This window comes from Musa acuminata, chromosome BXJ3-3 (assembly GCF_036884655.1).
Source record: "Musa acuminata AAA Group cultivar baxijiao chromosome BXJ3-3, Cavendish_Baxijiao_AAA, whole genome shotgun sequence".
NCBI classification, from domain to species: domain Eukaryota; kingdom Viridiplantae; phylum Streptophyta; class Magnoliopsida; order Zingiberales; family Musaceae; genus Musa; species Musa acuminata.
In genome coordinates this window covers 26,514,487-26,524,148 of record NC_088351.1, presented here as the reverse complement: position 1 = coordinate 26,524,148, position 9,662 = coordinate 26,514,487, and the positions used below count along the sequence as shown (strand labels likewise).

General features: G+C 43.9%; 2 protein-coding genes across 2 annotated transcripts; one reads left to right on the top strand and one right to left on the bottom strand.

The window, feature by feature from the left end:
- The first annotated feature begins 201 nt into the window (after positions 1–201).
- On the top strand, positions 202–4,899 carry LOC135632996 (ribokinase-like). Its single transcript, XM_065141981.1, has 4 exons — positions 202–921; positions 3,359–3,544; positions 4,352–4,547; positions 4,630–4,899. The coding sequence occupies exons 1-4, from the start codon at positions 286–288 to the stop codon at positions 4,740–4,742; spliced, it is 1,131 nt and encodes a 376-aa protein (XP_064998053.1). The 5' UTR covers positions 202–285; the 3' UTR covers positions 4,743–4,899.
- Positions 4,900–7,022: 2,123 nt separating this feature from the next.
- Positions 7,023–8,759, bottom strand: LOC103974353 (WRKY transcription factor 28). Its single transcript, XM_009389159.3, has 3 exons — positions 8,244–8,759; positions 7,755–7,898; positions 7,023–7,683 (listed from the first exon to the last, which is right to left on the bottom strand). Exons 1-3 carry the CDS (start codon positions 8,696–8,698, stop codon positions 7,401–7,403), a joined length of 882 nt encoding a protein of 293 aa, XP_009387434.2. The 5' UTR covers positions 8,699–8,759; the 3' UTR covers positions 7,023–7,400.
- Positions 8,760–9,662: the final 903 nt, after the last annotated feature.

The following is a 9,662-nucleotide window of genomic DNA, read 5'->3' as shown; positions in this document are numbered from 1 at the left end:
TAAGGAATTTGTTCAAAAAGCATTCCATGTTATAATATTATTTTGCTAAAAAGATTACAACGATAAGATTGTTCATTTGCCACATACGAATTCGAGTCATAAAAATAATTTTTTTTAATATTTAAAACAAAAATGGGAGATCCGAGCTTCGCTTTTTTAAGAAAAACTAATTACTAGCAGATAAGCCCCATTCCATACGTTCGAAATATGCCATTAGGTATATTGTAATAGACTTCCATCGCCACTTCGCTCAACCAAGTTGTACAACGGCGAAGACGACCTCCCATGAACTCGTTAACTCGAGGCCCCCTCCTTTCTTCTTCCCCGCGGCAGCAGCGCCGCAGCCAGTGGTGGAACGCCGAGCACCCTCACCCCACCACCGAACGTCCCATCCCAGCCCGCCTCTCCTTTGCCGCCTTCTCCTCCTCTTCCCCCGCCGGCGCCGCCGCCATCTCCGTCTCGGCGGCGAAGCCGGTGGTGGTCGTGGGCTCCGCCAACGCCGACATCTACGTCGAGATCGACCGCCTCCCCCTTGAGGGCGAGACAATCGCCGCCCGCGCCGGGCAGACGCTCGCGGGAGGAAAGGGCGCCAACCAGGCCTGTTGCGGCGGCCGCCTTGACTACCCTACTTACTTCGTCGGCCAGATCGGAGACGACGCCCATGGGCGCCTTATCGAGGATGCCCTCCGTGGCGGCGGCGTCCGCCTCGACCGCCTCGCGCGGGTGTCCAGCGCGCCCACCGGCCATGCCGTAGTGATGCTGCAGTCCGACGGGCAGAACGCCATCATCATCGTCGGCGGGGCCAACATGAGCTGCTGGCCCGAGGATCCCCGCGACGAGGACTTGGAGGTCGTCCGTAGTGCCGGAGTGCTGCTGCTGCAGCGCGAGATCCCCGATCGTGTCAATATCCAGGTCGCTCAGGTAATCGAAGATTTGCGGTTTTAAGATTACTTACCACTCATCATTGGAGCTGCGTACCTTTTTTGAGATCTGGAATTGCTTGCATCTTGCATCATGGCTGAATGCTTTTTTTTTCCCCCTTCTGATCTGGATTTGCTTCGTTCTCCGGAATCCAAAATGTCATCTTTCCCCATTGTTACCGTTTATGCGTCTTTATTTCCTTATACAGAAATTGGCTGTTTCTTCGTTTTCTCTCGGTGCAAGTCTGTTCTTTCTTCTTCTTATTCTATTGCTGTGCTATATTTGAAAATCTCCCATTAAGCGGAAAAAGAGTCCAGACCTGTGCACAAGGTTGTCCAAGGTACCTCCGAGATGGAAACATCAAGTTTTCGAGGTGTCACCTGCACGAACACCAGGTCGAGAGAGGTTTTCTAATCCAATTCCTCCGACACCCAAGTTAGTGATCCATGGTAGATGGGTGTGGACGCGACGCAAGTGGTGAAAAATAACCCCTTACGATTGTGGTAAAATGAGATTTTATATTTGGTCATAAATAGGTAAAATATTCTTTGGAATATTCTACCTATTTACGAGGTGTCACCTGTACGAAGACCAAGGTCGAGAGAGATTTTCTGACCCAATTTCTCTGATACCCAAGTTAGTGATCCAAAGTAGATGCATATGGACGTGAGTGGTAAAAAATAACCCTTACGATTGTGGTAAAATGAGCTTTTATACTTGGTCGTAAATAGGTAGAATATTCTTTGGAATATCTTGTGGGGAGGCAATCCTCAACCACCTCTAACAACCTCACATTGGCCTTTTCTCCACGTGAGCGACAAGGGGGGAGACAACCAACAATTGCTTATCTTGGATCTTTGTCCACGCGTGAAGACCGGTGAGGGGGCATCCTGTCTCTTTTTTCTAGTCTGGATGCCATGTGGAGGCCATGTGTCGGATGATGATTGGTCGATGATATTCTCCCTATCATTTGTCCTCTTCCTCGAAGGTGCGCTTTAGGAATTTTTCCCAAGAGGTCCCGAAGTGCAGTTGTCAGCTTATCCGACACGTCCAACATCTCTCTCTTCTCTCTTCCCTTCCACTCAGCCATGGTAACCGTGATTGTTCAAAGGATGGGGAGAAGCTGGAAGGCGTTGAAGAACTTGTTGCCGAGTAACATCAACATCTCCATCGGCGAATCCTCGTCTCCGCTTGGGGGAAATGTGCAAGGAGAGCCGAGACGGGCTCTCCATGCTGCTCTTGTCGACAAGTCTTCCACGGTGGCTGGCGAGTCCTTCATAGACGAGTTGCAAGAACTATAGGGGTGACTGCATCTGCTCTAGCTGGAGGACAAGAAAATGGAGGAGCGAGGGGGATCGGGGCCCTCGACCTCCATGCCTCGGTATCGAGGAGGGGTCAGAGCACCCGACCTCCACACATCTGTGGCGAGGGGGTCAGGGTGCTCGACCTTCATGCCTTATCAATGAAGGGGGTGGGGCACCCGACCTCCACAACTTGCACGAAGACTAACGAGGTCGAGAGAGGTTTCTCGACTCGATTCCTTCAACGCCCAAGTTAGTAACCCGAGGTAGGTGCGTGTTGATGCGAGTGGTGAAAAATGACCCCTTGCAACTATGCTAAAATGAGCCTTTATACTTAGTCGTAAATGAGTGAATATTTTGTGGAATATTGTACAAGGAGGCAATCCTCAATCGCCACTAACAACCTCCCATTGGCCTTTTCTCCATGTGGGCGACAAGGGGGGAGACAACTTGCAATTACTTGTCTTGGACCCTTGTCCACGTGGGCAGATCAGTGGGGCCAACTTGTCTCCTTCTTCGAGCCTGGATGTCACACTGAGGCCACGTGTCGGATGATGATTGGTCGACGATAATCTCTCTATCACTGATAATACTAATCTATCTCTCACTTTTGGATGAAGATAGAATACTTCTACTATTTCTCTAGGATGTTATAAATGCTGTTGGATGTGAAAAAAATTGATTTTTATCTTTGTTTGTGTTGTTAATAGAAATAAAACTTGGAAATTTATGCCCTAGAGTAACTTTAGTTTATCATATTATTATCTCTAAGTTCAGAAACAGGATTCTCTTCTTTAATACTTTTTTTCTTGATTGATGTTGAGCATTGATGTTAAGATGGATGAAAACTGTGTAGTTCTGTTTTACTTTGATCCTGCACCATTGAATTTCAAATTACCAAGTCTTTTTTCTTGACTTCAAGCGGTCTGATCTGGTTTGTTCTTGAGCTCACATGCTTGAAAGTGTTTCTTAGGGCTTGATATCTAATACTATGTTGATGTACGTTTTTGCTTCGTGTGTGCTGATTGCTTGCGTGGATAATTATCGGCTACAACACATGTTTTGTGTTGTTTCCTGCCTTCCTTTATAATGCCTGTCCATGTTTTGGCATTAAGTTGAATCCTTGTCATCTTCAGGCTGCAAAAGGTGCAGGAGTTCCTGTTATTCTAGATGCTGGAGGGAAGGAAGGTCCTGTTCCTGTTGAACTCATAAAGCTTGTGGATATTTTCAGCCCAAATGAAACAGAGTTAGCACGTTTGACAGGAATGCCAACAGAGACTTTTGAACAGATCAGCCATGCTGCAAAAAGAATCCATGAGAAGGTGAGATCAATGTCTTAGCAATAACTTCATTCACCCCTTTTTTGCTTTTTGTTGCTTCTCGAAGAAACACTTAAAAGTGTCCTGAAACTTGGAATTGTCCCTTTATCAATGAATCAAGAGTATATTACTTTGCTTTGTTTTTTAATTTTTTAATGATAGCATATTTTAAAATGCATTATATCCTATCTTTTCTTTTTCCTTTTCGTCATAGGAAGTTATATGAGATGGACAAATGTTGAATACTATGTATAGGTATTAGATCATGGGACTTGTATTTTTCAAAATATGGGTCCAAGATGAACTATTAACCCAACGAGTCTGACTTCTTTTTAGGATGATGCTTGCCATGATGTTTTCAGAAAAATCTTATTTTAAAAGTTGATGCTTTTATAAAACACAATTGATGTAACAAACACAAGACCTTTCTGAAAGGTCCTGTGATGGTTGCTCTTTTAATTCCTGCATTTGTTGTTTTTGAGGTTCACTGATAATGTGAATACTCAGGACTGTACCTTCTGATATTTGATACAGATCAATGCAGGTCCTAAAATCAAATTCAAGGACTGTTAGTTTAGTATAGATCTAATCTTGCCGATAATTGTTCGTGCAATCTTTAGTATTCCAAAACATGCAATCTCCACATATCAAGTTGATTTGGCATCTAGCTGCCATCAAGAGCATATCAGCAATACTATGTTACTTAACAAACAGCATATAGGCAATTGAAGAATGATTTTATTAGAGAGATGCCCAGACATTAAATCTCATGAAGCATTAGATGGTAATGCTGCCACTCTTTTGTATCAGGCCGTCAAGAAAGTCCTAGTGAAACTTGGGGCAAACGGTTCAGCTCTATTTATTGAAGGGGAAGATCCAATCGTACAACCCATCATACCTGCTTCAGAAGTTCTTGATACCACGGGAGCCGGTGATACCTTCACTGCTGCATTTGCTGTGGCTCTTGTTGAGTGCAAGCCCATGAAAGAATGCTTGAAATTTGCCGGTACAGAGAAACAAAACTCCTATTGCATGGTTCTCATGTCATCCTAGGTAACTAATAAAACTCCTTGATCGTTTTGCTGCAGCTGCCGCAGCTTCACTCTGTGTTCAAGTTAAGGGGGCCATCCCAAGCATGCCTGACAGAGCTGCAGTTGTCGAGCTTCTACAGTCTCTCCAAGCTGATGCTGCTACAAAGTGAACAACTAAGCCAACATAATTCTCAAACTTTCGGAATAAACGTTGGCATGCCTTTTCTTCTTTTTGTTCCACCAAGTGTAATTGCTTATCAGTGTTTAAAGTACAGGTATTGAATCAGTAATCTCTTTGGTGGGCATTTCCAGTGTGCCAACTTTTCATGGATGTTTTCTTCTTACTTTGAGCTACAACACCATATACCCTTTTGCAATTCTGCGCAAGGGGGAAATAAAACATTATCTCTCACCATGTCACTTTTCCTTTATAAGGGCATCAGGACATCCAAGTGAGTATCATATGTCCAAGTTTTCAGTCTATTGTAATAATGCCTATTGCTTAACCTTTGGGTAGCAATTGATTATTTTCCCAAAGTGATTGTTTAATTTATGATGTGTTAATACAGACTGAGAAATTTATTGAGCTAATCACAGATGATGAATGTATATGCCAAAAACCTTTTAGCAGCTGATTTTACTTCGGCAGGAGATGAACTTGATCGAGTCGTTCATATTAATAATATCAATATCTGGTAAATTAGTGGCACAAGCAACTTTTTAAATCATCTAGGAATCTATTATTGTGAAATTTAACTTGTGTTTTTCGACTCCATGAATTATGAGATGATGTTGTGTCCCAAGTATTGTATTCCTTTATGCTACAAATAATTAAAGTGAATTTTTTGAAGAGATGATGAATCATGGGAGTGTGTGACTTGAGCTATTGATTAGGTCATATCAATTATTATTTTAGCTACACATCCAACCATCATGTAAACCCCCTATTTAGTAGGGGATATAGATCAGTTCATTTGAGAAGGATACGGATATGGTCATACCTGAATTATGTTATTATTATTATTATTATATATATATATATAATAATAATAATAATAATAATAAAACTTGTTCATGTATCCTTGGTAATGTTCATGCATCATTTTAGCTAATTCTATCAGTGTATGTTACAGTGATATGCTTATTTTAAGTGCATTGTGTTACTTCTTGCATGCATAGATTTAACAGTCAGTCTAGTTTATATTTATTTGGTAGACTGATGGACACTTAACAACAAATGGAGTATATAGCAACCTCAAAGATGTTAATGGGTGAAACTTGCATCACATTACACATGCACATATGCATCTTCCTATTGACTTTGAAGAAATTGGCAGCCATCCCTACTCTTGTGCTTCACTTATAGCCAGCCTTCAGAGAATCCTTGCAAACAAACTCCCTTCACATGCCACCAAATCCATCAAGAACAAAAGAAATGCCCCTGACCAAGGTCTCCCATGCTATGATATAATATTATTTGACGATATGAAGTCTACGTTATATGATCCATCCTGTATCACCTAATATGAAGTCTCCAATGATAAAAACGATCAAAATTTGATCGTTATCAACTTATTTCGTTCGGTAACGATCATATTTCAACTAATATTGATCAAGGGTAAAAAATGATTTGATTCAAACGATCCATTAGACCGTTTGAACTAGGAAAAGAGATTTTTAAGCCCTTTCTATTCTCTTGTTCCCTCCATTTTACACTCTCTCTAACTTTTCTACTCTCATTCACTTTCTCCACTCATATGTTTCTCTCATTTGTACTCTTTTGAACTTTACAAAATTATAATTTATGGATTGGATTAAACTTAAAAGATTAATTAAGGAGGATTAACACTCAAGTCAAATGAACAACTCTATAATCAAAGATATACATTTTTTTTTCTCATTTTTTGATCATTTTTTAGATGAATAATCATATTTTTGATTCTCTAATCAAAAGATATGTGATACTATTCTTTTATAATTTAAATTAACATTACTAAATTTATATTTATTTTTAATTTAATTTTTTTATATCTATTTTTAAAAATATTTTAAGTTAATTTGCACTATTGACACATTCTATCGTGCCGACACACGATACATCGATATAAGATCATATATATTATATCATCGATTAATCGATACATTGTTTCGTACCAGTAAAACAAACTTTACTCCTGATACAAGTCAATCGCCTAAACCTATATAAAAGTCAGCATAAGCCCTTCCTTCCTCGTAAATTCTACCTCATTTCAAGAAGGATGATTAGTTCTGATACATGTGATGCATTTTACTTGCACATTTAGTCCATTTGTATCATTTTTGATCTATAACTTTTATGATAAGATAATGTTCATGTCCTTAGAGAGTAACAAAATGAGTCACGAGAGAGAGAGAGAGAGAGAGAGAGAGAGAGAGACCGTCTTCTCACCTTTAAGATTCGATAAGCAAAGTGTAATAATGTGTACGAGTTCTGGCTGTTGTCATCTGCAATCATGAAGAAGAAATGGAGCCAATAGCATTCATGACTCCAAATTCCCCTTCGTAAACAACTGACGCTTTCACCATAAACTCCAGCTACCAAACAAGAACAAGACCAACCATGGCCAAGCATTTAATGTAGCCGTACCAAAAGCTTGGATTCCTCACGCAGAAAAGCCATGTCACTCACTCTGATCTCCCAGCCTGCTTCTCTGAATCATTAGTGTCCTTACACGGAGGCTAAACATAGAGTGAGCCCAGAATCGATTAGAGTTTCCCTGTTTCTACATCGTCGATTCATACCCATCTTATGAACACACACAAGCAGCATGAGGGAGTAAAGCAGTATGTTACTGTCGCTGCTTGCTGTGGATGAGAGTAGGGACGATGTCTTGCAAGAGACCATGGCCTTCGGCCTGCTGGTTAATGTTACTGTTCATGGGGGACGGCTGATGCGACAGCAGGTCGCCGCGAAAGCTCGTCGTCGGTGGAGGTGGCGCTAAGCGAAGATTGACTGGGCTGTGATGAGTGTGCTGCCCTTCGTAGGTGGTGACCACGACCGACGAATCCTGATACGATCTCTCCACTCTCTTCTTCACGTTGCACTTGGGCGCCGTGCACCGGTAGTAGCTTCTGCGGCTGATGTGTTAGCAAAGGAGATGGTGTAATGGGAAGCTGGAAGCTGGCGCAGTATACGTACTGACCTGGGATATGGGCTGTTCTTGACTGCCTTCTGCCCGTACTTCCTCCATCTATATCCGTCTTCGAGATGATCAACCTCGCTCTTGGTCATGAATGCAATCCGTGGCTCCCTCTGCCTTCTCTCGCCTTTCTTCCTTGGCTTGTTCCTGTTCCACATCAAAAGATCACATCACAGTTCACACTACCACCTCTTTCAGCTCTGGTTCCGGAGACCCGTGCATCTCTCATCCTAAATTGCACCATGGCAGATCATAAGCAGATCAAAGGGAATAGGGAAACCCTACAAACCGTGATTTGTTCTGCTAGTGGAGGAGAGAAACCCTAGACGCTAGACAAGTGTTCTTATCCCAGTAGAACAACAAGTCCAAAAGGCAAAAGCAATTAGCATATAAACTACTCATTTCTAAGCCGCCTATCATAATTGACTGCCACCAATCAAGAACAGAGAAAGGAGAGCTAGCAAAACATGCACAGAACCGATCAAAACCTACACTTTCTTGAACTTGTCACGCCCTTCTTCACCCCCTGCTGCCTGCTTCTCCTCTCCCTCCTCCTGCTTCGGCCGATCCGTCTTGCGGGCACCCAAGTCTTCTTCCCCTGCCGCTTCCGTCGACGACGAAGTCATCGAGGAGTTGGGAGTCACCGGAGCCGTGCCGTCGCCGCCCGCCAACAATTCACACGGCTCATGTGCACCGCCGAGCAGGTGTGACCTAGGGCTCGTGTCATCGAAGGCCGGAACCAGATTGTGGAAGTCCACCGGCGAGTCGTGGAGGTAGTCGGTGAAGCTCAGGAACGGCGATAGCGTTTTGAGGTCGGAAACCTGCAGACCGTTGGCTGCACCGCTGCTGCTGCTGCCCGGCTTCTGCGGCGACACCGACGACGGTTCACCGTGGAAAGGGAAGTGATCATGGCGGCGGCCATAGTGGTCGGCCTCGTCTCCGGACATAGGGAGAGAGGGCAGTCAGTGGGAGGAAGAGTGTGGCTTTTGCCTTCCTTCTTTTGTTTTGGTGCACATAGATAAGCGGACGTCTTCAGGACGCAAGAATCGTTGACGATGAGCCCCGAACCGTTCGATCTCGATCCGACGTCGAAGAGTGCGGCCACACCGCGGACGCGTTCCTCTACGGTGTGCGCCCGACCGCAGTGCCTTTAGGTTCGTAGACCACTTCCCCTACCCTTTTACGCTCCGCCCACTCTCCCACCGCTCTCGTGATTGGAGGAACCGATGGCTCCACAGATCAGCTCAGAGTATCCCACTTCGATACCGGCTCCGAAAAGCCGTAAAAAGTGGAGCCATGTGGGGCGTGGGGTCCACTCCCAATGGCGACACATGATCTAGTTTAGTCCGTCCGGATCGCGACAGCACACCAACCCGATCGGTGACCGAGATGTGGCTGCTCTCTCCCCACCTCATGCAATGAGTTCCTCCGCCATGGCTTCCCTTCGCGTCGTGCTCTCTTCATGTCTACAGGTCTTCGAGATGTGGCTGCAATAAGTTGTCAGCATCGTCTTAAGTGTGCTGAAATCAATCACTCGGTCGTGCTCTTTTCTGCTGCATGCTGCTCATTTAGCTCGCACAGAAAGAGAGGGGTAGGAACGGAGTCGTTGTATCCGGTAGAGCTTCTGATACGCTTTTGAGTGCAGCTGCGAGAAAGAGAAAGATCTGTGGAGCTTCTTCTGCGAGGATGGATGTGTCAAATCCAAGTCCTCTCGTAGACCGCACAATGATCTGTTTGCATGTGCACCAGTAACTATTTACATTAGAACATCCTTAAGTCCCTGCCAACTGCCAACACTCTTCCAGCTCTGCCTGGGTTTGACTTTGCTGAAGAGTTGCACTGGTCTCTGTAGCTTCGGTTCTCTTCACAAGAGCTGGTTTGGTTTCATTCACTGAAATCATGGAAAGGATG

What these genes read in the sequence shown, in the direction of transcription:
- LOC135632996 (XM_065141981.1), top strand. Translation starts at nt 286, where the DNA reads ATGAACTCGTTAACTCGAGGCCCCCTCCTTTCTTCTTCCCCGCGGCAG. An exon ending in TCAATATCCAGGTCGCTCAG is followed by an intron (nt 922 to 3,358) that starts GTAATCGAAGAT and finishes TGTCATCTTCAG; the next exon opens with GCTGCAAAAGGTGCAGGAGT. An exon ending in CAAAAAGAATCCATGAGAAG is followed by an intron (nt 3,545 to 4,351) that starts GTGAGATCAATG and finishes CTTTTGTATCAG; the next exon opens with GCCGTCAAGAAAGTCCTAGT.
- LOC103974353 (XM_009389159.3), bottom strand. Translation starts at nt 8,698, where the DNA reads ATGTCCGGAGACGAGGCCGACCACTATGGCCGCCGCCATGATCACTTC. An exon ending in CGTGACAAGTTCAAGAAAGT is followed by an intron (nt 7,899 to 8,243) that starts GTAGGTTTTGAT and finishes GATGTGGAACAG; the next exon opens with GAACAAGCCAAGGAAGAAAG. An exon ending in AAGAACAGCCCATATCCCAG is followed by an intron (nt 7,684 to 7,754) that starts GTCAGTACGTAT and finishes CATCAGCCGCAG; the next exon opens with AAGCTACTACCGGTGCACGG.